The sequence below is a fragment of the Dysidea avara genome, chromosome 5, assembly GCF_963678975.1.
Source record: "Dysidea avara chromosome 5, odDysAvar1.4, whole genome shotgun sequence".
NCBI lineage: Eukaryota > Metazoa > Porifera > Demospongiae > Dictyoceratida > Dysideidae > Dysidea > Dysidea avara.
Window position 1 is genome coordinate 3,254,057 of NC_089276.1, and position 25,662 is coordinate 3,279,718.

Here is a 25,662-nt window from a genome sequence, read left to right on the forward strand (position 1 = left end):
TGAATATTGTGCAAGCTGTGTGGAATAACTCCAACTCATATACACAGTCACCGGCAAACCACAAACCACATTCCAGCAATGTGTTACAAAACTTGAAAGCCACAACACAAGCTCATACACAGTCACCAGCAAATCACGAACCACATCCCAGCAATCCGTTACAAATTTTGTTGCACCATGGTATACACATAATGATTAATGAAAGCCACAACACAAGCTCTATGGTGCAGTAATGGAAATAAATAAGTTCACCTGACTGACAATTATCACGTGACCTATTTAGGTGAAATTTCTTGGAAAGTCCCTGTACAGCAACACCTCAACTGGAAAGTGAAAACATGTGATATGTGATTTATATTATTATTATTGATGGCAGTCCATGTCTTGAGAGGAACGTACGAATAATAAACAGTTGTCGTATTGTAACTAGATTTCAATAGAGTGGTGAAGCGTACTTTTACTCTAGTCATTTGAAATTAAAATACGTACACCCCAAAGGCACTTGCTTGGATATCTGACAGTTGGCACTGAATTAAAAAAGAATATATAATATTCCAGGCTGGTAGATCCTCATGGCTTAACTATGGAGTGACATGTGTAATAAATGGGCACTAAACAGAATGTACAACACAATTTTCTTTTCTAAAGACCTTTTTACCACCTAGTAAAGGCACTACCAGCTCACCTACAAGAGCATTTCAAGAGATGTGATAATAACTTGTGTACGTCAAGTACAGTGTACATATGTGTGTGAACATGAGTGTATAGTGTTTGCACATTTTGTGTGTCTTGTGCTTGTATGTGATGTAAGCGTGTGTCTGTATGTAGTGAAATAAAAATAGTAGTTAATGTTTGTGATCTCTTTCATAACCCTCAGCAAAGCATTTTGCTCTACAAGTGGAAAACCAAGTTGATAAGTTGTCCTCAGGACACTACGGCCACTATGGCAGTAGCTGTAGCAGGTTTTATTCATTGATAAGTACAAAATGATTGATATACTCTAATAGAACAGTCAGGCAATATAATACAGTGAAACCTGTCTATTCCAGTCATCATAGGGACAAAATTTTCTGACCTCAGTAAGGAGGTTGCTGCATTAAGCAGGTCACTTTGTACACAGTTGGCATATGTGGGGACTTATAATGGTCAGTTTAGATAGGTGACCTCTTTATGCAGTGACCTGATTAGACAGGTTTCACTGTACTCTAATAGAACAGTAATCGAACAATTTAGCTGAATATTTACATCTCTGTCTGAAAACACTCCCAGATCCCAGATGCAATCTCAGAGTTGCTATTTCAAGATGGTGGCATTCTCCAAAATCACCTAGAAAAGCATGATTTGCAAATAAGTGCTCTACACACATCTTTGATAACCCCGACTATAGCCATTACTTGGCCTGACCAGTAAATTGCAGTAATTTCCACTGGCCCTTGTCCTAATAAAAAAATTTGCAGCTACTATAGGATTGTTGTATGTTATATGCTCACCACTTATCAACAGATTTGTTTGATCACAACACCACTACAAAGCAGAATTCATCATACACCCCCATTGCTTGACCATTGAGTCTATAAATTATATAACTGACAAAAATCAGTGATATCCTCCCAAAACACCTTCACTGTAAGAAAAGGCGCATCCAAGGATCTGTAACCCCATGTAAAAACAGCTCAGGTATAGAAAAAGACTCCATGAAATTAACTCGTAACTGAAAGAGCTGATATCTGGAGCAGCCAAGAATTAATGTTACTACAACTAACCATGATTACCAAAGTTTTTACGAAGTCCATGTAAGAATACTAGGCATGCGCCTAATATGCCGGCATAATTTTAAGAATAATAGGCTTACAATTTTGGCGAGAATAATTCCAGAATTATAATAGGCCATTTCCGAGAATAATACAAGAATAATCGGTGTTATTATTATTATAAATGGCGGATCCAGGTGCATCGGTTGTTTCAAAGATTCTTGATAAGTCTGATGACGATGATAACATTATTAATGATGAAGATAGTATAAACAGTGAGTCTTACTCTGACGTGACCCTTGGAGATGACACGCATCGAAGCGAAGATACAGATTCGTGGGCTGCCCCAGAAAAATCGAGCTCTAGCTCGAAATCCTCGGATGCCTCAACTAAAGCTAGATCACTGATGGAATGCTTGCACAGGCCTACTGCTTCAGAGTTATCTCGTAAACGTAAGATTGATTGCAACCAACCACCAAAGGGGAAAAAAAGATCGAGAGGCTTATGTTCGAGCGATCCCAAGTCCATAACACCACAACATCGAGTTAAGCAGCACCCTAAAGAATGTTTTTCGGTGTCAAATAACAAGCTGTTTTGTTTGGCTTGCAGAGAAGAATTGTCAGTGAAATGCAGCGTGGTAAATGGACATATAAAATCAGCAAAGCACTCGTCAGGGAAAACCCGCCTAGAAAATCAAAAGAAGAAGGATATGGAAATTGCAAAGGCACTGAAGTCACATGATACTCTTCATCCCAAGGGTGAGACCCTTCCTGATAGCCAGAGAATTTTCAGAGTTAAAGTGGCTCGTACTTTTTTATCAGCTGGGATCCCACTAAGCAAGGTATCGCACTTTAGAGAGTTGCTTGAAGAAAATGGTTTTCGATTAACAGATCGACGAAGAATGTTTGATGTGGTTCCTCTAATTTTGCAGCAAGAAAAAGAGAGAATAAAGAATGAAATTTCTGGGAAATGTTTGTCTGTGATATTTGATGGCACTTCAAGACTGGGTGAGGTTTTTGTACTAGTCATTCGTTATGTGGACTCTGATTGGCTTGTTTGCCAAAGGCTAATAAAAGTTCACATGTTAGCCAAAAGTCTAAGCAGGGAAGAAATTGCCGGGAGGTCATAAACTCGTTGTCACTTGAGTTTGGTGTAGGGTTTGAGCATGTTTTAGCTGTAATGCATGATTGTGCTTCCACTAATGTAGTGGCCATGCGCACACTGAAAGTTATGTACCCTTTTGCTCAAGGAATTGGGTGTTTTCACATACGCTAGATCGAGTAGGAGAGAGGTTCAATACACCTACACTTAATGAGTTTGTGACATACTGGATCAGTCTGTTTGCTCATAGCCCAAAATCCAGATTGTTATGAAGCCAAAAAACAGGCCGAACTGTTCAAGGTTACTCTGCTACTCGTTGGTGGAGTAAGTGGGAAGTTCTTAATCAGTTGTTTAAACTTCTTGGAGATGTCCAATCTTTCTTAAATCATGAAGAAGAATTTTCAAGCAGCACTAGGGAAAAGCTAGCAGGGTATTTTTCTGACCATCAAAAATTAAATACTTTGAAGGTTGAATTGGCTGCCATAGTTGATGCTGGAAAGCCTTTTGTGCAAGCAACATATAAATTAGAAGGAGATGGTCCACTTGTTTTTCAATGTTATGAAATCATAAGTGCTTTAAGCACATCAGTGGTGATGGAAAGCTACCCAAATGTTAACGCTATAACTAAAAGAATTGCAAAAGGTAAAACAGATGTGCAGTTGAGATGGACGAGACATGCCAGATTGTTGCATTCAACTAGCTTTGAATTACTATCAAGAGCATTTGCAAGCTAGTATAATGAGTGTCCCATTGAAGGCTTTCAAAGCTGCTAGGCTGTTTGATCCACACTTTATCAGCAAGACAAAACCAGGATCCATCCCACTTACATCTTTGTCAACGATTTCATTTATTACAGAGCCTGTGCTGTCAAATCTCAAGCAAGAATTTCCTCAATATGTGGCAGCTGTTGAGGATATTTCTTCTGATTTAGATGTTGTGCTCTTTTGGAAGCAACATGCCAATAACATTCCAAACTGGAAAGAGGTCGCTGCCAAGTTATTGCTTCTACAACCATCTTCTGCAGCAGCTGAACGTGTTTTTTCTCTTTTAAAAAACACTTTTGGAGAACAACAACTGAATTCTTTGGAAGATTATCTTGAAGCTTCACTTATTATTCAGTATAACAGTAAATAATTTGTATGCTAGAAACACTATACTACAGCATGCGCATTCATTGTACATAGCTGCATTTACTATTATAATTATACCATATTTCTTGTAAACTTTTTTACAAGTTGTATAGTCACTAGCCAGCTCAGTTTCCTGTAATGACAATACAGTACATAATAATACATTATTCATTCAAATATTGTAACACAGTTCAATTATTACAAAAATGAATAATAAAAGAATAATTGGTGACCATATGGGAATTAAAAAAGAATATTCAGGAAAATTTTTAAGAAGTTCGGGAAGGAATAATAGGCAAGTTTTTGAGCATAATAGGCTCATCCCTAAAGAATACCTTGGCAGGTAAATAAAAGTAACTGGTCACCAAAACAGTTGATATCTGAAGCGGCCAAGAATAAAAATTAAGTTGATACAACTAACTACAATTATTAACTTGCAACATTGAATCTTAATCAGTCAACTGTGTTCTATACATTCACCCTTGCTACATCCTAAATTAATTCTTTGTAACTCTAATTGGCTGGTAATTTGGCCACCTTTTTCAGTATCAACTTAACTTTTATTCTTGGCCGCTTCAGATATCAGCCGTTTTGGTTGCCAGTTAATTTCATTTGCCTGTTTTACAGCCAAAGTATTCTTGCATGGACTTTGGTAATCATAGTAACATTGATTCTTGGCTGCTCCAAATATCAGCTCTTTCAGTTACCAGTTAATTTCGTGGCGTCTTTGTACAGCTGAGCTGTTTTTACATGGAGTTACAGAGTTTCTTGGACGTGCCTTTTTTTACAGTGAAGGTGTTTTTGGAGGGATAAACTGTATTCCTTAGGCTCCATCCCTTATTCTTTTGATAGCTAGGACATTATGTCTGAGCAAACTGATTTGTGTTCAGACATGAAGACTATTTGGATGGCAAATGTCTGGTGACCTACCATTATATTTGTCTCTGCTTCAAGCATTGTTTTGCATTGTACAACAAGCTGATTTGTATGCACAACCAGCTGATTTGTATGCACTTGGTTTTAAAATGTAAAAATTCACTGCATTCATGTTGCTCTGAGTTATCCTAGATTTTTTAATGTACAATTGTGTGTCGACTTATTTCTGTGTATTCTAGGGATAATAATGATATATGATTTATGGTGTTACTCTAGCTCCTCCTATACCCAAACAACCACAGTTGCCAACCGATGCTGGTGCTACTACTATAGAAATAACAATACAACGGGCATCAGATTTTAATGGTCCTATTATGTGAGTGACTCATGAGTGTTTTCTTTTTAATGGTGTGAATATTTGTTGTAATTGTGCACCATGAAACATAATTTATGTTTTCCTCATGTTGCTACTTGTGCATTCGTTAGTTTAAGGTGCATTTTTTCCCTTTCTTTGTCCTATTTTCTTATTGTTAGCTACTGTAAGTTAAGTAATGTGTGTAAGTCCAAGTTCTTGTGTGTTAGGTTAGGTAATCCTAAGGCTGCAGCACATGTTGCTGTCAGACCTTCAGTGTTAGTCACTGTAAAGCTACAATAACAATAACCATACCTTGTTTCCTGAGATGGTTTTCTGAAAAGCATATTACATGTGTATGTTTCTTTGTTTGTCTTTCCAAACCTACATGAGCAACATGTAATCAGCCTGTATGCGGGGAAGAAGGTTTTTATGGGAGGTAAGTTTGTTTCAAGTTTATTCTAGTTGCTGAAGACATAAAGTGACTTTTGTAGATAAAGTAAGTTTTTAAAGACATCATGAAGGTGTTTCCCAATGGATTCTATGAGCCCACAAAAGTGTGGCTTACCTCCTAGGCATATCGTCATTGCAGCTTATTCATATTGCACAATCAATGTTCATTTCTTCACATGCCATGTTCACTTTTAAATCATCACAGTTTAGCTTGCTACTGTAGTTGTAGCCTTAAAACCCCTTATAAAGTGATAGATAATGAACGCATGCAAAATGTCCTTTTTAGCCATTAGTTGGTGTTTACCTATGCATGATTGCAGTATAGTAGACATGCCCATTTGCAATTGATCGATTGTATCATCTAGTACTGCTGCTATATCCTGGAGAGCACTGGTGATGAATCCTTAACCCATAAAGAAGCCATCCCTATTGTACAGTCAGCCATCAGATGCAGCCCAACACCACTTGTCCTAGGCTCTCATGCAACACTTAAATCCCCAGCTACAGACACTGATGAAAGATGTTGACTTTAAAGGATCTCAACCCCTTTTATTTGGAGAAGACTTTGGAGAAAAGGCCAAGGCAAGGTTGGAAGTGGCAGCTGCGCTAAGGAAGGTTGTGAACCCATCTGGAGGGAAAGCAAAGTAGACAGGCCACCATCAGCGAAACACCTGGGCGGGCTCTCTCCAAAATAATGAAACCCGTGGTGGGGCACTCCGGTACATGAGTATATTGCTAGTCATATACTTGGACTACATTCTAGTGCTAAGGAGGAGCTGACTCCACTGATCTGCCAGCTGTTCAAAGCTCTGCGGCTGGTTGTCAACCAGAAAAAGTCAGTACTGAGCCTGAACTAGGGATGCGGCGATTATGCCAGCATAATTTTGGGCATAAAAGGTATGTGTGGGAATCAGGAATTATGTTAGCATTTTGAGGTGATTATAAAGCTTTGACAGTAGGAAAATCTACAGATTGCACAATTCCGTTAAAAAAGATCGAGATACTCTAATAGAGCAGTCAGAAACTCTATTAGAACAGTCACTGAATATTATTTACTCTAATAAAACAGTCGCATTGAAATGAAATACTCTAATACAGCAACCAGCTAAATAACTCAAGACTATTTGAAGCTTAATTTGCTTGAACATCAATGAAAATTGTCTGATACAGCAATAAACTGGCCAATTATGGTGGCATAATTTTGGGAATAATGGGAAATTCTCAAAAGCATAATAGGTGATTTTTTGAGCACTGTTCAAAAGCATAATGCTCAATTTTTGGAGCATAATAGCCTCATGCCTAGCCTGAACCAGAAACTGGAGTTCTTGGACTTTCAGGTGGACACAGTCAGGCTCCAGCTGATTTTTCCATCCGAGAATCTGAGAAAAATACAACAATTAGTCCAATGCCTCCTTCAACAACAGAGTGTTTCGGTGAGAGACATAGTGGGAAGGTCTCAGCTTCAACGCAGACTATATGGCTTCACTACAGAACACTGCAGTTTTCAATCAACTCTAGTGTCTCTGGAAAGCCAATCCATGGAAACCAAGGATATGGCAAAGAAATTCAATGCCAACCTGATCTTAAACAGGGAGGCCACAAACGACTTGAATTGGTGGTATGCTCTGGACAGGAAGGTCCAAATGCAGTCTCCCCTTCAGCTTCAGTGCTGATGATGACGATAGAGTCGGATGCCTCCAACATGGGATGGGGAGCCCGGCAAGGCAAACACAAGATGCGCTAGTATTGAAACAGACATGCCCATAGAAGTTCCGTTTCTGGGATAACCAGACTCTTCCCGGTCTAGTGCACATTTGTTATATAATAGCAAAATGTAACCTTTTATAATAGGTAAATTAAATCGTTCTAGAAACTAGTAGTTGACAACAAAGAAAGTGTTATACATTGATGGAGACAGGTAAAGTCGACAGTATCCCAGATGTGGCATGGTGGACACAAGTGTAAATACACAAGTGTAAATACACATGTGCAACAGCAGAAATGGGACAAATCACAAAGAAACCGGCTGTGGAATGAATCATACTGTAAGCAAACTGTATAGAATAGTTCTTTGGAGCATAATTCACCTTTGTAAATAGTTAGTTGGGTTTACGTTGTTTGTTTGGGCTGGTTTTACCGAAGTTTAGACTTTATTGTTTGATAACTTCATTGTGGTTATTGTTTTGTGAACACAAACAACATAGTCCACCTCTTTAGTTTATAGCGAGTATTTAGATATATAGTTCTGTGTATTGGACGGTTAGTACGATGCAATTCAGCAATTCAGCCAGTGGTTCCTGAAAATTTGGCCGTGAATGGGTTAAGGGTGCTCGCAGATATTTTAAGCCATGCAATGCATGATTTGTACTGTCTCTCATAACCAGACAACGTGTAAAATGAATCCATATGGTACTTATATTGGTAGTGGTCCCTTTCTCTTCAACACAAACCAAACAGAATTTCGCTAGCCTTTACCGTTCTATAGCTATGTGAGATTCTTTTCAAAGCACTTAAATCAAAACTAGTCCTTCATCTTTACTACTAGCACGCTGGAAATCACACTAAATATATTTAAGGTTACAACTCACATATCTATGAAAAGTATTATTCCATAGCTTACATTGATAATAAATAAGCACTGAAAGTGTGTTTCACTAACCAAACCCTTGTGTTTCCATCGCCATTACTCGCAAAGCTATAGTGCTATGGACAAAATCGTTTCATAGTCCTGTAGAGAATGTATCTGCCTATCGCCATGCAAAATTTGAAGCTTTCACAGCTATCACCCAAAAACTAGTTTTATTTTTAGTAAACATGTGCAGATTGCGTGCGCCCAACATTATTGATCAAATCATACATATACAGACAAGTACCCAGGATTGGAATCATCTCACGTGAGCCCATTGACTACAGTACAAACACGTTTGCCGGATCATTGTTACCCCCTTCAAAAAGGCGGGATAGTAAAATACACCATTCACAGTAGAATATCTATATGTGAGAGTGTTTGTTTAGTTGTTGGTAAGCCTTCCTCGCAAAAGGGATGGTTAATTAGCTCCGGTCCTGGTTTGTGGGTGTGTCTGTCGATGCAGCTGGCTGAAGCATAATCACCATTATTAGAGAAACAGACTTGTAACACACGACAACTAATTATTAATGTTTTAGGAAGTAGTCACAAGAGTAGAACTAGTCTTCTGAGTAATAAATTTGAAGGTAGTACTACTTCCGGTAACAATGATCCTGCATGAAAAATCGGGTGATTCCAATCCCAGGTACTTGTCTGTATATCTATGACATAATAACCACACAAATTTCTATTAACTGCAATCACCAACTTTTCAAAATAACATGTCATAAATGCTGTTCTAACACAAAGAAGCTCTGTTTTCTTTTCTTCACACATGGGGACAGCTTCTTGCTACGCTTGGAGTCTCCAGCAAGTCGCTCTTAGATAGGTTATGCTAGGCACACCATCATCAGCAGCTTGTAACGCCTTGTGATTCCAGCTGATAACATAGTTCCCTACATAAGCAGCTTACAATTACAATACAAACTACCAGCATACCCTATCACTCAAGAAAACAAGGCTTTTAAAGTGAAAAACAAGCTACTCTTCCTCGTGTTCTCTGGCGCTTAACACGGATACTACAAGTATGGTAGTAATGCCAATTATGATGCAACAGCCGCATGTGGTTTCTGGGCTGGCACTTAAATGGCTTCGATTATCAGCGAGTACCCTTAATGCTCTTCCAGAAAGGGGGGGGGGGGGGTTCCATGGAACCCTATGGACCTCCCCCACCCCCTTATTAATCCACTCCTAAATCTAATAGGCTGACAGTAGAAGCCTTTTAAGTGCTGAAAGAATGATGCTCACCAGTTAGAGGTTAATGGCCACTCACAACTGAACTCATGTGAATCACAAAGCATGAAGAGTAGTCACTATGTGATTAGTAGGTAATCACACATGTAATTATGGAATAATTGTACTCGTAACAGCCAAAGTGGCGTTCAGCTTCACCTCGTACAATTTTTTACTATTACTCGTACATGCCAAATGCAATTTTGGCTATTAGGAGTACAATTATTATATAGTTGCACTCAAATTAGGCCTGAGCCTAATATGCTCAAAATTTTACCTATTGTTCTCTCCAGAATTTCCCAAAAATTTCTCCTATTATTCTTTTTTTATTCTTGTATCTAGCCCGCTATTATTCCACAATAATGCTCATTTAGTTTCTGTAGCTATAGTCGCTTAGTTCTCAAGATGCTGATATAAGAAGTAGATTTGCCAGAATTAATTAATAGCTAGCCATAAATGAAGCATTCCACCTTACACATAATTGTTATAGTCATTACAACAGGCTTAAAATGGCAATCAGGAGTAATTTTTCAATTATCAGTGTATTAAAGTTATAGCTATAACTATATGCTAAGTTCAGCAGATAATGACAGCAATAGGTTTGTTGAAAGACTTACAGAAATACACTGGTATGAGATGTACAAGTTTCAGAATTGTAGATAATCATGCAGGTAAATCCCTGATGCTGTCTGTAGATTGTTAACATGAAACGATCTGACTGCTCTATTAGAGTATTTGAGCGTTTTATTAGAGTATATCGATCTTTTGAGGCTCTTCAACTTCTTTCAGCCAGCACTCGTATAATAATACCAGCTATCTATCATTCTTAGTAGCTTACTTCCTTCTTCTAGCTAGCTAATCAAGAAGAGGCACGCCCCTTAATTCTGACGATTATTCCCGTGGACGTCCGATAATTCTAAAATTATGCCTTTAACCATCCTATTATTCCATCCTATTATTCTGGAATTATTCTCACGAAAATGGTGACCTATTATTCTCAAAATTATGCCGGCATATTAGGCGCAGGCCTAACTCAAATGTGTGTAATTACCTATACAAATGGGACAATTCAATAGTGAAAACCTGTAAAATATCCTAACTTTGAAATGAAATCATGTATTGATTTCAAATAAAGCCCAGTAGTTTCTTTCAACAAGATCTCTGTTTTTGGTACCAAGTTAACTAATGCCTCAGGGAGATAATAACAGATATAATCAATTTTCTGTGAATAAAATGACCATAAAGATCATACAAGGTCAAACCTGTGGTGCCACTATATCTAAAAATATTTGTCATGTGAAGTACTATTTATGTAGAAAGTTTCATGGTTTTATGATCTAATCAAAAACAGCCAAGCTGTAAAAAAAGGTGCGGCCCCCATAAAGGCCATGGTGAAAAAAGATGTGAAATCCAAGGTGGCGGCCAAGAAATGGCTGTGATGGTAGGTTAATGGTTACATTTTAATAACAACAATTCAGGTGAATTTGGTGCCAAGACCAAGCGGCACAAAATTCACCTGAATTGCCGTTATTAAAATGTAACCATTAACCTACCATCACAGCCATTTCTTGGCCGCCACCTTGGATTTCACATCTTTTTTCACCATGGCCTTTATGGGGGCCGCACCTTTTTTTACAGCTTGGCTGTTTTTGATTAGATATCACTTCTTTTTGTATTTGTATACTGCAAAGCCGGCCTATGGCTGGCTTTGGGGCTTTCTTAACCCATCTGTTTTTTTCTTTACCACAGGAAGAAGAAAAGAACTTAAAGAAGAATTTTAGTACTTCAATTATTTTTGATTTTATTAGTAATTATACAAATTATATACATATATTTATTACATGCTCATTATTCCCCACAGGATTTTTTTTGCAGTTGATCTCTCTACTGGGTGACTTGAAATGTAGCTGAACTATATACAGGATGGTTTCTTTGTAGCTGAACTCTCTGTAACAGGTGATTTGTTTGCAGCTAAACTCTCTACATGGTGGTGTCTTTATAGCCGAACTCTCTACATGATGGTTTCTTTGTAGCTGAACTCTCTATAAGGTGACTTCGTCTAGCTGAACTCTCTACAGGGTGATTTTTTTGTAGCTGAACTCTCTGCAGGGTGATTTGTTTGCAGCTGAACTCTCTACATGATTGTTTCTTTGTAGCTGAACTCTCTACAAGGTGACTTCGTCCAGTTGATCTCTCTACGGGGTGATTTGTTTCTAGCTGAACTCTCTACAGGTGAATTGTTTGCAGCTAAACTCTCTACATGGTGGTTTCTTTGTAGCTGAACTCTCTACAAGGTAACTTCTTCTCTACAGGGTGATTTGTTGTAGTTGAATTCTCTACTAGGTGGTTTGTATGAGGCTGAACTCTCTACATGGCGGTTTCTTTGTAGCTGAACTCTCTACAGAGTGATTTGCTTGCAGCTGAACTCTCTACATAATGGTTTCTTTGTAACTGAACACTCTACAAGGTGACTTCTTCTAGCATGATCTTTCTACAGGGTGAATTGTTGTAGCTGAACTATCTACAAGGTAACTTCTTCTAGCTGATCTCTATACAGGGTGATTTGTTTGTAGTTGAATTCTGTACAGGTGGTTTCTTTGTAGCTGAACTCTGTACATGATGGTTTCTTTGTAGCTAAACTCTTTACAAGGTGACTTCTTCTAGCTGAACTCTCTACGGGGTAATTTCTTTGTAGCTGAACTCTCTATATGATGGTTTCTTTGTAAATGAACTCTCTACAAGGTGAATTCTTCTACCTGATCTCTCTACAGGGTGATTTGTTTGTAACTGAACTCTGTACAAGTGCGTTTTTGTGGGTGATCTCACTGCAGGTTGATTTGTTTGTAGCTGAACTCACTAAAGGGTGATTTTGCTTGTAGCTGAACTCCTTGCATTGTATCTAGTTTCTAGCTGATCTCTCTACAGGGCGATTTGTTTGTAGCTGATCTCTCTACAAATTGATTTGTGTGTAGCTGATCTCTCTGCAGGTTGATTAATTTGCAGCCGATCTCTCTACAAGGTAATTTGTTTGTAGCTGAACTGTCTTTATTTGTAGCTGATCTCTCTGCAGGTTGATTTGTTTTAGCTGAACTCTCTACAGGGTGATTTACTTGTAGCTGAACTCCTTACATTGTGACTAGTTTCTAGCTGATCTCTCTACAGGGTGATTTGTTTGTAGCTGATCTCTCTACAAGTTGATTTGTGTGTAGCTGATCTTTCTACTGGTTGATTTGTTTGTAGCCGATCTCTCTACAGGGTAATTTGTTTGTAGCTGAACTCTGTACAAGGTGCTTTTTTGTAGGTGATCTCACTGCAGGTTGATTTGTTTGTAGCTGAACTCACTAAAGGGCGATTTGCTTGTAGCTGAACTCCTTACATTGTGTCCAGTTTCTAGCTGATCTCTCTACAGAGTGATTTGTTTGTAGCTGAACTCTCTACAAGGTGATTTATTTGTAGCTGAACTCCTTACATTGTGTGTAGTTTCTAGCTGATCTCTCTACAGGGTGATTTGTTTGTAATTGATCTCTCTACAAGTTGATTTGTGTGTAGCTGATCTCTCTGCAGGTTGATTTGTTTGTAGCCGATCTCTCTATAGGGTAATTTGTTTGTAGCTGAACTCTCTATAAGATGATTTGTTTGTAGTTGATCTCTCTGCAGGTTGATTTGTTTTAGCTGAACTCTCTACAGGCTGATTTGTTTGTAGCCGATCTCTCTACAGGGTAATTTGTTTGTAGCTGAACTCTCTACAAGTTGATTTGTGTGTAGCTGATCTCTCTGCAGGTTGATTTGTTTGTAGCCGATCTCTCTACAGGGCAATTTATTTGTAGCTGATCTTTCTACAGGGTGATTTTTTTGTAGTTGACCTCTCTTCAGGGTGATTTGTTTCTAGCTGATCTCTCTACAGGGTGATTTTTTGTAGCTGACCTCTCTTCAGGGCGATTTGTTTCTAGCTGATTGCTCTACAGGTTGATTTGTTTGTAGATGAACTCTCTACAGGGTAATTTGCTTGTAGCTGAACTCCTTACTTTGTGTCTAGTTTGTAGCTGATCTCTCTACAGGGTGATTTGTTTGTAGCTGAACTCCTTACATTGTGTGTAGTTTCTAGCTGATCTCTCTACAAGGTGATTTGTTTGTAGCTGATCTCTCTACAAGTTGATTTGTGTGTATATAGCTGATCTCTCTGCAGGTTGATTTGTTTGTAGCCGATCTCTCTACAGGTAATCTGTTTGTAGCTGAACTCTCTATAAGGTGATTTGTTTGTAGTTGATCTCTCTGCAGGTTGATTTGTTTTAGCTGAACTCTCTACAGGGTGATTGCTTGTAGCTGAACTCCTTACATTGTGTCTAGTTTCCAGCTGATGTCTCTACAGGGTGATTTTTTGTAGCTGAACTCTCTTCAGGGTGGTTTGTTTCTAGCTGATCTCTCTACAGGTAGATTTGTGTTGATTTGTTCATTGCTGATCGCTCTAAAGGTAATTTATTTGTTACAGTTGAACACCCTGCAAAGTGTTTTGTTTGTAGCTGATCACTCTAAAGGGTAATTTGTTTGTAGCTGAACTCTCTCCACAGTGACTTGTGTGTAGCAGAATTCTGTGTAACTGAATTCTCTAGAGAGTGACTTAATTGTAGCTGAATTCTCTACACAGTGCATGACTTGTTTATAGCTAAACTTTCTTCAGTGTGACTTGTAATGTTCTGAATCTCTATAGTGATATATTTGCTTAACTCTCCACATGGTGACTGTCTTCTTGCTGAACTGTCTATAAGATTAACTGTTTGCAGCTGAACTCCCTACAGAATAACTTGTGATGTAATAAAATTCTATAATGGAGTAAATAAATTAGCCGAATGCTCTATTAGGGTGACTGTTCTATTAGAGTATCTCGATCTCGCATTTGCTACACGGAGTTGGCTTTCGAATCATAACTCAGTGGTTTGTAATCCGATTCTTCTGTACTACTGCAAGGACTTTCTATGAAGATTATTCCAGCTATACACCGATTTTCAGCTCATTGCTCTAAGCGGTTTGCCTAGTAGGCGTGAAAACTAATACTTTCTTATTCATAAAAATCGATCGCGTAATTGTGACACAGGTTGGGTTTTGTGTCATATCTCCATGGTCTTTATCTCGATTCCTTTCAAACCACCAAAAGGCACTCCTACGATGGTTACTCCATCTACATAGCAATTTTCAACTCATTCCATGAAGCGGTTTACCCTGTAGGCGTGACAACAAATCGATCTTGTTTTACGCGAATAATCGGTCATAACTCCTGAACCATTCATCGGATTTGTACCAAATTTGATGCTAGGATTCGCCTTTGGACTCCCTTTCTGTGTGCCAAATTTCAAGGCGATCGGAGTACGCGTTTGCTTGTTATAGCAATTTTTGCAAGTGTGCGAAAAGACGAAGAAGAAGAAGAAAAAAAAAAACGAAGAAAAAAAAACGAAACTTTGGCAGCTCGTATCTCGGAAATGGCTGGAGCGATTTCCTTCAAATTTGGAATGTAGACTCCCTTGGCTGGCGGGCAACTGTGTGGCAAATTTGGTTCCAATCAGATAAGTGATCACCGAGATACAAAGGTGTGAAAATGACGTTTTCGTTCTTCCTGTCAATATACTCACGGTGTGGCGCGCCGGCTTCTTGGGCCGCACGACACACTACCGTGTGTCTTGATAAAAGTGCATGTTTTTGCTAATTTTGGGGGCTGCACAGCTATTCTATATCCCTGCTTTTTCCCATGTTGTTATTACACTCTCTATGTGGTGGAAGATCACATGAATACAAAATGGATTCATGATAAACAAGAAATATAGTGGAAGTTTGATGAAAAAGACAAGCACCGTTCATTGTTTTACGTCATAAGTACTCTTTTGTGTAGAACAATATTATTGAAGTGCAGAAAATAATCATTGCTTTATGTCAATCCGTCTTCATTTCATAGAAGACTAGTGTTTTCCCTTATAAAAAGTCACTCATTCCTCCATACTTGAAAAGCAACTTGGTCCTCGATAGGGTATTATTAATTATCTAATGATTTAACATAAATACAAACCACGCACAATAATGATTTTTATATCAATATTACCTTATAGGTACTATGCTGTTATTGTGGTCATTAATGGAGATGAAAACAGCACTGCAAATGAGAAAGATGTTGGTCCATACAATAATGAGGGAGCTAATTTTGCAATCAGTAATAGTGAACTTTACACCTATATTACTGGCATAGTAGAGACTAGTGATATCAGTGACCATCCTTATCCTTACATAGTGGGGGATGGGATGAGGTCAAGTATTGGTGGAGAATCTTATGTCAATGTTCAATTACAATCTAACGCAATGTATGCTATACTGGTCAGAGCATATACTACTGATGATCTGGTGAGTGTCCTATAGTTATTTGTGACTGGCTGAGCAAAAATCAGTCATTTTTGCAAAATTCTGTTTTGCTATAAAAACATATTGAAATAAACTTATTAAAATATGCATGCTATATACATAACAAATTTTATGCACATTTTAACCACTTCAGTATGCTGTGAAACATTAGTTCAAGTCAATAAAAACCTATGCACCATCATTTTTGCCTGTTCATGGAGAGTAACAAAATCTTTATTTCAGTAAAAGGCACACAAGGTATGGGTGCTTGTTTATGATGCAGTAGAAATATAGTTTACTGTCATCATTCTATTATTAAAATGGCTTTCTTCTTTGTGCACATTGAGGATATAGCATACCATAATGGATTTGCCAGTTCATGATGAACAGATTGAGCTACATGTAAGTTCCATCTTCGGACCTTGTTTTAGTCATGAGTTATGATTAATTAAACACCTGTAATTCATTTACTGTATTGTTGCCGTACAAATCGAACTTGTTACTGTTCCAAATGTCTAGCACTAAAACTTCAATACTTTTCATCATAAAAGGCTGAAACTCTGGCAATCCACTCCTTTGCTACTATAAGAAGAGCAATAAAATGGAATTTGAGGAATGTGCAAAAACAACCAGTCACCTTTTTTGCTCAGCCAGTTACATTTTGTGATTACCATGAACACTTTACAGTTACAATGAACTAATAGCTATTTATTATCATTGTTCATTTCCTTTCAGTTTTCTACTAGTTCATCTTTGAGTGTTTCTAGTAAGTATTCAATAATCATAATTACTTGTGTGAAGATTCAGTAAAACATGCATAGTTCACAACAGTGCTGGTGTATGACTTGGGTACTCTCTTTCCCTTTTATAAAATAATAATAATAATATCTACCTTATTTGCTTGTATAGACCGGAGCTCTTCATGAAGTCTCCTGTTAGTAGCTTTAGTTCATTTCCTAGCTGCTGTTTCAAGCTTAGCAACATTAAGTTTAGTACCATGAAAATGATACGAGTAATGACGTGAGTGTGAGTAGTTAGTAATAATCTTATTGAATGCAGATACATATGTAACTGTTAGTCAATCATTTTTAGGCCTTCATGTAGTCAACACACTGTACAAAGGCAGAAGAAGTTGGTCACGTGTCATCAAACATCTCATGATCTCAAAGAAAAGTTCAATATATTTAACCCTGACACCTCAGTGTCAATATTATATTCTTGTGCACAAATTGATTTCGATAAATTAACGGTTCCCAAAGTCATTTTTTGGCTACCCAACACTCGGTGTGGCTTTCCTAGGTAACAAACAAATGCTACATACATTATGCATACTTCTTCAGTGTATCGAAAGGACTTCATAATGGTGACATGTTAGGTTGTGCTACTACACGTAGCAATACATCATAGGGCTATGACATGTAGTCAATATGGTATAAAGGTTTTTCTATTTATACTGTTACAATAATGGAATTTTACCACAACTTGAATTTGATTAAACACCAGGTGTCACTTCAACATATCTACTAAGAAGGAAATACAAACTTGGGCTTTGTTCCTGGTATGATTTTTTCTTGTACCTGTTAATTGTCTGAAGTGTTAAATATGCAGGTTTTACTGAATATTATATGACTGCAAAATGTATGTGCACGTGTATTATTATTACTCTGTAGTGGTATACTGAAGTTTTATTATTTATTTCTTGCTAAAATACTTATTTACCAGGGGAACCTATTAAGGTTACTGTGTAAGTAGCCATGGCCAAGGCTCTATCAAGCTTAAACTGTTTGTATGACATGCCACTGGGCTTGGAATAAGCAGCCAGCACTTATCCCTTGAAAGCAGTATATTCATGTAGCTTTGTGTTACTTGTTCTTAGCTTCATTTCAACTCACATCAATAACCAGGATATTGTACTCCTGCTGTGATATAGTTAACTACCATAATTCGCTTTATTTTCGTTATAAAATAATATTCACGTACAAAAATATTTTGCATGAAATCTTATTGCACCATTTTGTCTCAGAGATACTAGTCAAAATTTTCTTGCATTAATGCGTGTGGCTAGCTGCCTTTAATAATGTAGCTATTGGCTTTCAACTAAGACACATTAAGCATCAGGGAATGTGTCTAAATCTACCAGTGTTGCAAAAGATTTCAAGATACTCTAGTCACATAAAATTTCTGGTGTAAAATAATTTTTGTTCAATGTAAGTCATGACACTAAATTTTGCACCAAGATAAAGCAAATTACTGCATAACTTTCATGTGACCTGTAAAAAACGTAACTTTTGGAGCATTCATATATACTATGGCTTTGTAGTTTACATCATTCTACTCAAGGTGTAATAAAGTGTAAGCACCAAAGTTTACCCTGAAAATAATTTCATTAAATAACCACCCAAATCCTTTAAAGTAAATGATCCACAACTCCTTCCCAGTTTGTTCAATTCACTGCAAAACACTTTGGCTGATTTGTCATTTGATAGCTAATCAGGCCATCACATGGTTCAAACTGCGATGAAGACAAGATGAGGTATGCTGTGTGGCAAATAGCATACTTTCTTAATCACTTTATATAAAGTGAATTGCAATAATATTTACCCTTCCTAAATAGTAACCTTCCCTTGGTGAATGGTTTTTGGCTAATAAAGTTGGAAAACCTACCTTACCTGGTCATTTTGTCTGTTTTGTGTAAACAACACGTTCATCAAAAGTTTTATAGTGCTTTAAGGATTAATTAATTAACAATATGCATACACTTTAGAGTTTTAAATGCAAAACAGGTTTGTTAGTAGTTAATGGCTTGTACTATACTTGTCGTGTCTGTTAATTACAGCTGCATCTAGTGGTGGTAGTGGTGATGGGGGAGGCTCTCCAGGAATAATTATTGGTGTGATTGTTGCAATCTCTATCGTTGCGGTCATCGTTATCATCATTATCTTTGTTGTAATATATATGAGGTAAGGAAGAATTGTTTATAAATGTCCTCTTAATTACGTTTGTTTGCTTGCTTTTTCAGACGTCGCAATGGAGGATCTGCATTTTCAGGTAAAAAGTCTTACATGGAGGACAGCAGTGTTGTTGCTCTCAAGGATATGACAGATCATGGAAAATCAGCTGGTTCTTGTAAGCTATGTTATACCAACTTTTCTTCTATTTTTTTAGTTATATGATCTTGTCCAGTTGAGCCTGAAATTATTGGACTACCCAAAGATCTGGTGGCAACTGAGGGACAATCATACACTTTTCCATATCATGTGACTGGTAAACCTGCACCAGATGTCTACTGGTATTTGAATAGCAAGTACGTATATGTAGGGACATACATACAGTACATATACATGATACACACACCTCCTCTTCTTCCCTGCCCAGTTAACAGATCATACATCCAAATAGTAAGGGACACACACACACGTACGCACGCACACATGCACATGTACTTGTAATACATACATGCACACGTACACACAATACACACAGAGTACACACACACACACACACACACACACACACACACACACACACACACACACACACACACACACACACACACAAACACGCACAAGAAGGCAAAATCTTTCGTTGCTATATGTATGGTCTTTCCTATCCAGAAACACCGGGCACCTATGCACTACTCATGCAAATCTGGGGGCAGATCTAGTGCCCGCAAGAGACTGTATCATGTCTCAAAGCTTTGCTTCGCCCACCATACAATGCTTGTAGTAGATACACTGATGTCTAAACATCTACACTGCATTTTCTAAATTCATCAGCTTACATTGTGATATTTTAGGGATATGACAGAGAATGATGATGTTGTTATTAGCAGTAATGGTCAGTTAACATTGACTGTAGTAAGGACAGATCATGAGGGTGAGTGGAGATGTCAGGCTACAAGCAGTTCCGGTAGCAGTGAAGCCAGAACCAATCTAACTGTGAAGTCCACTAAGGGTATGTATACAAGTGTACATTATAGGGTATGGATTGTGTTCCTTTAGCTAAACCATTACCGTCCCCAAGACCAGTCCACAGACACAAGCCCATACCAACTGGTGAATTTGGAGTGTATGTTAATATGCTCCATGAAAATAGTAACCAAGGATTTAAAGATGAATATGAAGTTAATTTTATGAACTTCGATCTGCTTGTCACTTTTTATACTGAATATATAGTCATTCTACAATGGAAAAGACATGTCAACTGCTGTCGGTAGTGCATCATCCAACAATTTCAAGAACAGATTTGCTAACATTGTTGCTTGTAAGTTCACCTGTATAAAGGCTTTACAAATGAGTATTTTATGTTCTGTTTTGTAGATGACAATAATCGTGTTGCTCTTGTACCATGTGGAGAATACAAAGACGATTATGTAAATGCATCTCCTGTGGATGTAAGCAATTGACAACTACTTTATCTATCTGTATAGTATTCATTGCCCTTTGTTTACAGGGATACCAACATCCGAAATATTTTATTGCTGCTCAAGGTAAACTTTATTTAAACAATTAGCTACTTTTGCATGTGCATAGCTAATGTTGTGAACATTTATTTGGAGCTACAGTCAATGTTGTATGTACTTCCCTATAGCTCCTGTTAACAAGACTCTTGCTGATTTCTGGCGACTCATTTGGCAAGAACATCCTCCAACTATAGTGATGGTTACCAACCTTAAAGAAGGAGAAAAGGTAGCATGATTATGTATTGTATGTGATAGAAAATACTCTTTGTAGGTAAAGTGTGTTCAGTATTGGCCCAATGCAGTTGGGGAATCACTAACATTTGGACCATTAAGAGTGCAATTGTCTGAAGAGTTTGAGTTTGCTGATTATGTTGTCCGGACAATTGAACTCAAGGTCAGTAGTTTTATTTCCTTTTTTTTAAAATGCTATTCACAGTACATCTATTGTTTACACAGAATGCTGAACAAAGAAACCATCTCCGTGTGGTGACCCAGTACCACTTTACAGCATGGCCTGACCATGGTGTACCAGAATATGCTACTGCCATGTTGGCATTCCATAGGAGAGTTCGTGCTAACCATCACAGCTCCATTGGTCCCATGATGGTCCATTGCAGGTTAGCAATAATTACACAATAACGACCATTGCACTTGAGGTGCCGTTTTCTAGTGCTGGTGTGGGTCGTACTGGTACTTTCATTACCATTGATATTGCTCTGGAGCAAGTAAAGGCAGAAGGAGTGGTAGACATTTACAACATTGTTAATAAGCTGAGGCATCAACGTCCACACATGGTGCAAGCATTGGTCAGTTACACTTGTAGTTGTTTCTCTTGCTTACTTCTCACTGTAGGAACAATACATGTTCATGCATGATGGAATCCTTGAGTCCATCACTTGTGGTAATACACAAGTTAGTGCTCCTGATCTACAGAGAATGGTGGCCAAGCTGAAACAGAGAGATCCACATACTAACCTCACGGGTTATGAACAGCAGTTTAAGGTTGGTACAGGTGATGAGACTGTGGTGACCTCTAACTTTTGTGTACATGTGTATAAGTATGTTTTTATACATTGGGTAGGTACTAGAGCAAGTCAGCCCAAGGGTAGAGGAGCAAGTATCAAACAGTGCTTTGAGAAATCCCGACAAGAATCGTCCTAATCATTGCCCTCCAAGTAAGTATTAAGCTATGGTAAGTATTAGCGCTTCATTTTGGCTTTGGTTGCAGTGGAGAAAGGACGAGTAATTCTCAGAAAGGAGAAACCAGATTACATTAATGCAGCCTTCCTCAAGGTGATGTACCTTGTGTGCATTATTTAATATCAACGTGTATTATTTTGTCCCAGGGCTACAAGCAGGACAAAGCATTCATAGTGGCACAATCTCCAATGCAAAACACTGTTAGGGACTTTTGGAAGATGATGATGGACAGGCAGTGTGCGTGTGTTGTGATGCTCTGTGAACTGGAAGAGGGTGGTCAGGTCAGCAATAGCATAGTCGCTTGCGTGGTTTGATTACATTGAGCTTCAGAATACAATGTTGCATGTACAGTACTTTGTAGTACCAAAATTATACAACACTGTAAAATGTCACACGCTCAGTTGGGGCTCATGTTGGCAATGAATCAATATTTCAATATGCTTAAATTATCTATACACACCGAAAATATTTTTGGTGTTGTGATAATTGAAATATCGTGATATATTTATAATTAGAGCTGTACCGATAATCGGATTGGCCAAAATATCGGCCACCGATATGGCAATTTTTACCAATATCGGCATCGGTACAGAACAGTACGAGGACCGATATCGCTACCGATATTTATACAGCAATAGTTTGTACATAAACGGATTATAATATTGGTTTTCTACGTTATCCATATGGCTGTTCAGCAGCAGTGACTTATTGTTCACTGGACAGCAAGCACTACGCTATGAGAAGCCATACAAATACATGCGATTCTAGTGTTTGTTGCTGGAAAGCTTATCAGTCTTAAATAAATGAAGCAGTTATATATATATATATATAGTACCTTTGTAATATAAAAGAACAGTCACAAGAAAACCTACTGTACCAGCCTTCACACAAGCCAATAAAATGCGGAGTAATGCACAAATATCCGTTTAAGGCTCCATGGGAGTATGCATAAAAATGTTTGTGGGTGCCTAATTGTCTGGATTGCACAATAGAAACCCAACCCACTATTACCACAGGCATAGAGTGAGCAATTAATATATCCACATGTTGTTGTAGAGTAGGTAACTGTAGAGTAGGTAACTGTACACTTTTGCATAGATTAACTATGACTTTTGTTTGTAATGCAAATATCGGATCGACTATCGGTTATCGGCTTCTTTTGGTGGTATCCATATCGGATATCGGTACATGCCAAAATCCCATATCGGTACAGCTCTATTTATAATACCTCTGAGTGATTAAAGGGTACTGTTGGTAAAACGTTACAAGTGAGAGCCATTCCAAATCATTTTACTAGTGCAAAATTCCATGGTCTATTGGTGTTCAAATATTAATATTAGTGTTGCGAACCAGTATGAAAAAACCGGTTATTAACCTGTATTGTCTAGGTCAACAGGGGCGGATCCAGGAACTGGAAAGGGGAGGGGCACAAACAGACTAAGTTGTAGATGGTTGAGGAGAGCACATTGTCTTGTTATTTTTGAAGCAGCAAATAATCACATCTTAGTAGCGTCTCACTGTTGCAATTTACCATTTTGGCCTTTGCAGATGGTTGTGGAGTCTTTAAGGCTGTTTAAAAGGCTATAAATGTCTTAAATACCAGCAAAACGATAATTAATTTTAGAGGTGCTTAGTACGTACAGAAGTGTTGAATGACGATTTGACAGTTGTTTGACTTTGGTTTTAGGTGAGTTTGCATGCAATAGTATGAATAATTATTTTGATGAGTTGCATAAATCTTAGGCTTGACAAGGTTTAATATTTCAATCAAAAGAATCATTCAGTGGAGGGGGGCATTTGCCCCATATGCCCCATCCTGGATCTGCCATTAGTCAAAAAAAAAAAAAAAAAAATCACGTGATTACTAGTTTGATTGGCAAGGGTCTGCGAGACAATACCGGACCTGAGAATAAATTCCAGTGATTTTTTCTACTAGATTATTGCTAGTGTGTTTTTATCCAGCTTTGGTTGTCATTAACACTGTTTCAGTCCGTTTTTCAGCAGTTTTCGTCCTGCTAGTGTGCTACATTTGGAGTATGCCGAAATATCGACGTAAGAAAAGGCAGCAAGCGCCGTATGCGAAAAGAAGTGACACACAGACACAGGAAGAAACTGGAGAAGACAGCTGTGTGTGTTCTAAGTGCAGTAAGTCCGTTGACCAGATACTTCAGTGCGAGAGTTGTTGGAACTGGTACTGTGGACCCTGTGAAAATCTGTCTGAGGAAATACTGCAGGTTGCTCACTTCAAGTGCCTGCATTGGTTCTGTTCAAAGTGTGAACCTTGTGTGCTCAAGTTGGTGGATAAAAGCAAGCCCACAGGGGTGGAAGAACAGGTTATTGCCACTACAGTAGTTGAACAGATCAAAAGTGTTATTCAGGAAACCAGAGAATGTATTAAGAAAACAATTGATGAGGCACTGAGTAAAACATCCAGGAGCGGTATTGCTGATAATATGGAAACTAACATCCCACTTACATCCAGCACCAGCAATGGTAACCCAACTTCTGATGTCATATCAGCCTTTCTAAGTGAAGAAAAAGAGAGAAGTAAGCGACGTTGTAATGTTATTGTACATAATGTGGAGGAATCCTCTGCGGAAAACAGTCAAGAAAGGAAGGAGTATGATATCAGCACCATATCGTCAGTTTTTACTAAGCACTTGGGTGTCAAGGCAACGATTGTGAATGCTTATCGTATAGGCAAGAAACAAGAAGCTGGAGGAGGTTCTAGACCTAGATTAGTTAAAGTAACTGTTGCCTCAGAACATGAAAAGGCTTTGCTGCTCCGTAACTGCACTAAGCTTCGTGATAAGAACAACCCAGAGGAAGTAAAAAGAATTTACGTTACACCTGACTTGACTCCGAAAGAGCAACAACAGAACAAAGCCCTCCGATCACAACTTTCCGAAATGAATAAAGAGGGTAGAAAGTACATGATAAAAAACGGGAGGATTGTGCAGAGGGGAACCTAGTTTCTTCCCTCTGCACAGACCACAGTTTAAGTAAGGACATAACAAATTTTAAACTTAAGTGCTTGTCAACCAATGCAAGGAGTATCACAAACAAATTTGCTGAATTTCAAGTTTTAATTGGCCAACAACTACCTCATCTAATTGCTATAACTGAGTCTTGGTGTTCCAGTTGTATTGGTAATGCTGAAATACATCTCGAGAGCTATAACTTGTATCGTTTTGATAGATTAAACTCTGTTGGTGGAGGAGTTTTATTATATGTTCACGAATCTTTACCTACAGTGATGTGTGACAAGTTTATGGAGGGTTCTGTTGATGATTCTTTGTGGTGTATTGTATCCCTACCAGACAGTAGCCAACTTCTTGTTGGTGTGATTTACAGGTCACCCTCATCTAATGAGGACAACAATAGTAAACTTATTGATGTGATCAGTAATTTATGGTGTTACAAAGAATGTTCTCATGTCCTCTTGATGGGGGATTTCAATGTTCCAAACATTAATTGGCAGGAGTGTATCTGTTCTCAGAACTCAGATACTTTTGAAGTTAGGTTTTTAAACGCAACTTTAGACAGCTTTTTATCGCAACATGTATTGGATCCTACTCGTCAAGTTCCTACCCAAAGATCTTCCATCTTAGATTTAGTTTTTACGGATGACCCTAACTCTATTGATTATATAGAACACTACCCTCCCTTGGGTTCTAGTGACCACGAATGTTTGGTTTTTGATTTTAAATGCTACACAGTTCTTCCAAGTTGCGAGGAAACCCCACGCAGGTACAATTATTGGAAAGGCAACTACTTGGCTATGTGTGAAGAACTGGATAATATTGACTGGGATGATTTACTTCAACACGACTCTATTGAAACAAATTGGGATTTATTTAAGAATCTGATGCTATCACTTTTAGACAAGTATGTTCCTAAGGTCGTAAAGAAAGTCAACACAAACAAACCTCCATGGTGGTCAAGCCGTCTTTCTAAAGCTGTAAGAGATAAACAGTATTTGTATTCACATTTCAAGTTTACAAAATCACCATTGGATTATAGTAAATATACTTCCCAACGAAACCATGTGAAATATTTGATAAGGTCTGCTAAAATCAAGCACGATGAACTAATGA

General features: G+C 38.0%; 1 protein-coding gene across 2 annotated transcripts in view; it reads left to right on the plus strand.

The window, feature by feature from the left end:
- LOC136255731 (receptor-type tyrosine-protein phosphatase S-like) overlaps positions 1 to 25,662 on the plus strand; it is a 133,059-nt gene that overhangs the window by 96,204 nt on the left and 11,193 nt on the right. For both annotated transcript variants that reach the window (XM_066048571.1, XM_066048572.1), the window contains 19 exons: positions 5,135 to 5,234; positions 15,618 to 15,906; positions 16,639 to 16,669; positions 18,740 to 18,863; positions 18,923 to 19,029; positions 19,087 to 19,207; positions 19,700 to 19,857; positions 19,905 to 20,026; positions 20,079 to 20,166; positions 20,223 to 20,296; positions 20,356 to 20,392; positions 20,494 to 20,591; positions 20,637 to 20,759; positions 20,822 to 20,982; positions 21,036 to 21,171; positions 21,218 to 21,367; positions 21,447 to 21,540; positions 21,594 to 21,658; positions 21,712 to 21,846. In XM_066048571.1, coding sequence (XP_065904643.1) covers positions 5,135 to 5,234; positions 15,618 to 15,906; positions 16,639 to 16,669; positions 18,740 to 18,863; positions 18,923 to 19,029; positions 19,087 to 19,207; positions 19,700 to 19,857; positions 19,905 to 20,026; positions 20,079 to 20,166; positions 20,223 to 20,296; positions 20,356 to 20,392; positions 20,494 to 20,591; positions 20,637 to 20,759; positions 20,822 to 20,982; positions 21,036 to 21,171; positions 21,218 to 21,367; positions 21,447 to 21,540; positions 21,594 to 21,658; positions 21,712 to 21,846 — 2,213 coding nt within the window. The remainder of the gene's footprint in view (positions 1 to 5,134; positions 5,235 to 15,617; positions 15,907 to 16,638; positions 16,670 to 18,739; positions 18,864 to 18,922; positions 19,030 to 19,086; positions 19,208 to 19,699; positions 19,858 to 19,904; positions 20,027 to 20,078; positions 20,167 to 20,222; positions 20,297 to 20,355; positions 20,393 to 20,493; positions 20,592 to 20,636; positions 20,760 to 20,821; positions 20,983 to 21,035; positions 21,172 to 21,217; positions 21,368 to 21,446; positions 21,541 to 21,593; positions 21,659 to 21,711; positions 21,847 to 25,662) is intronic.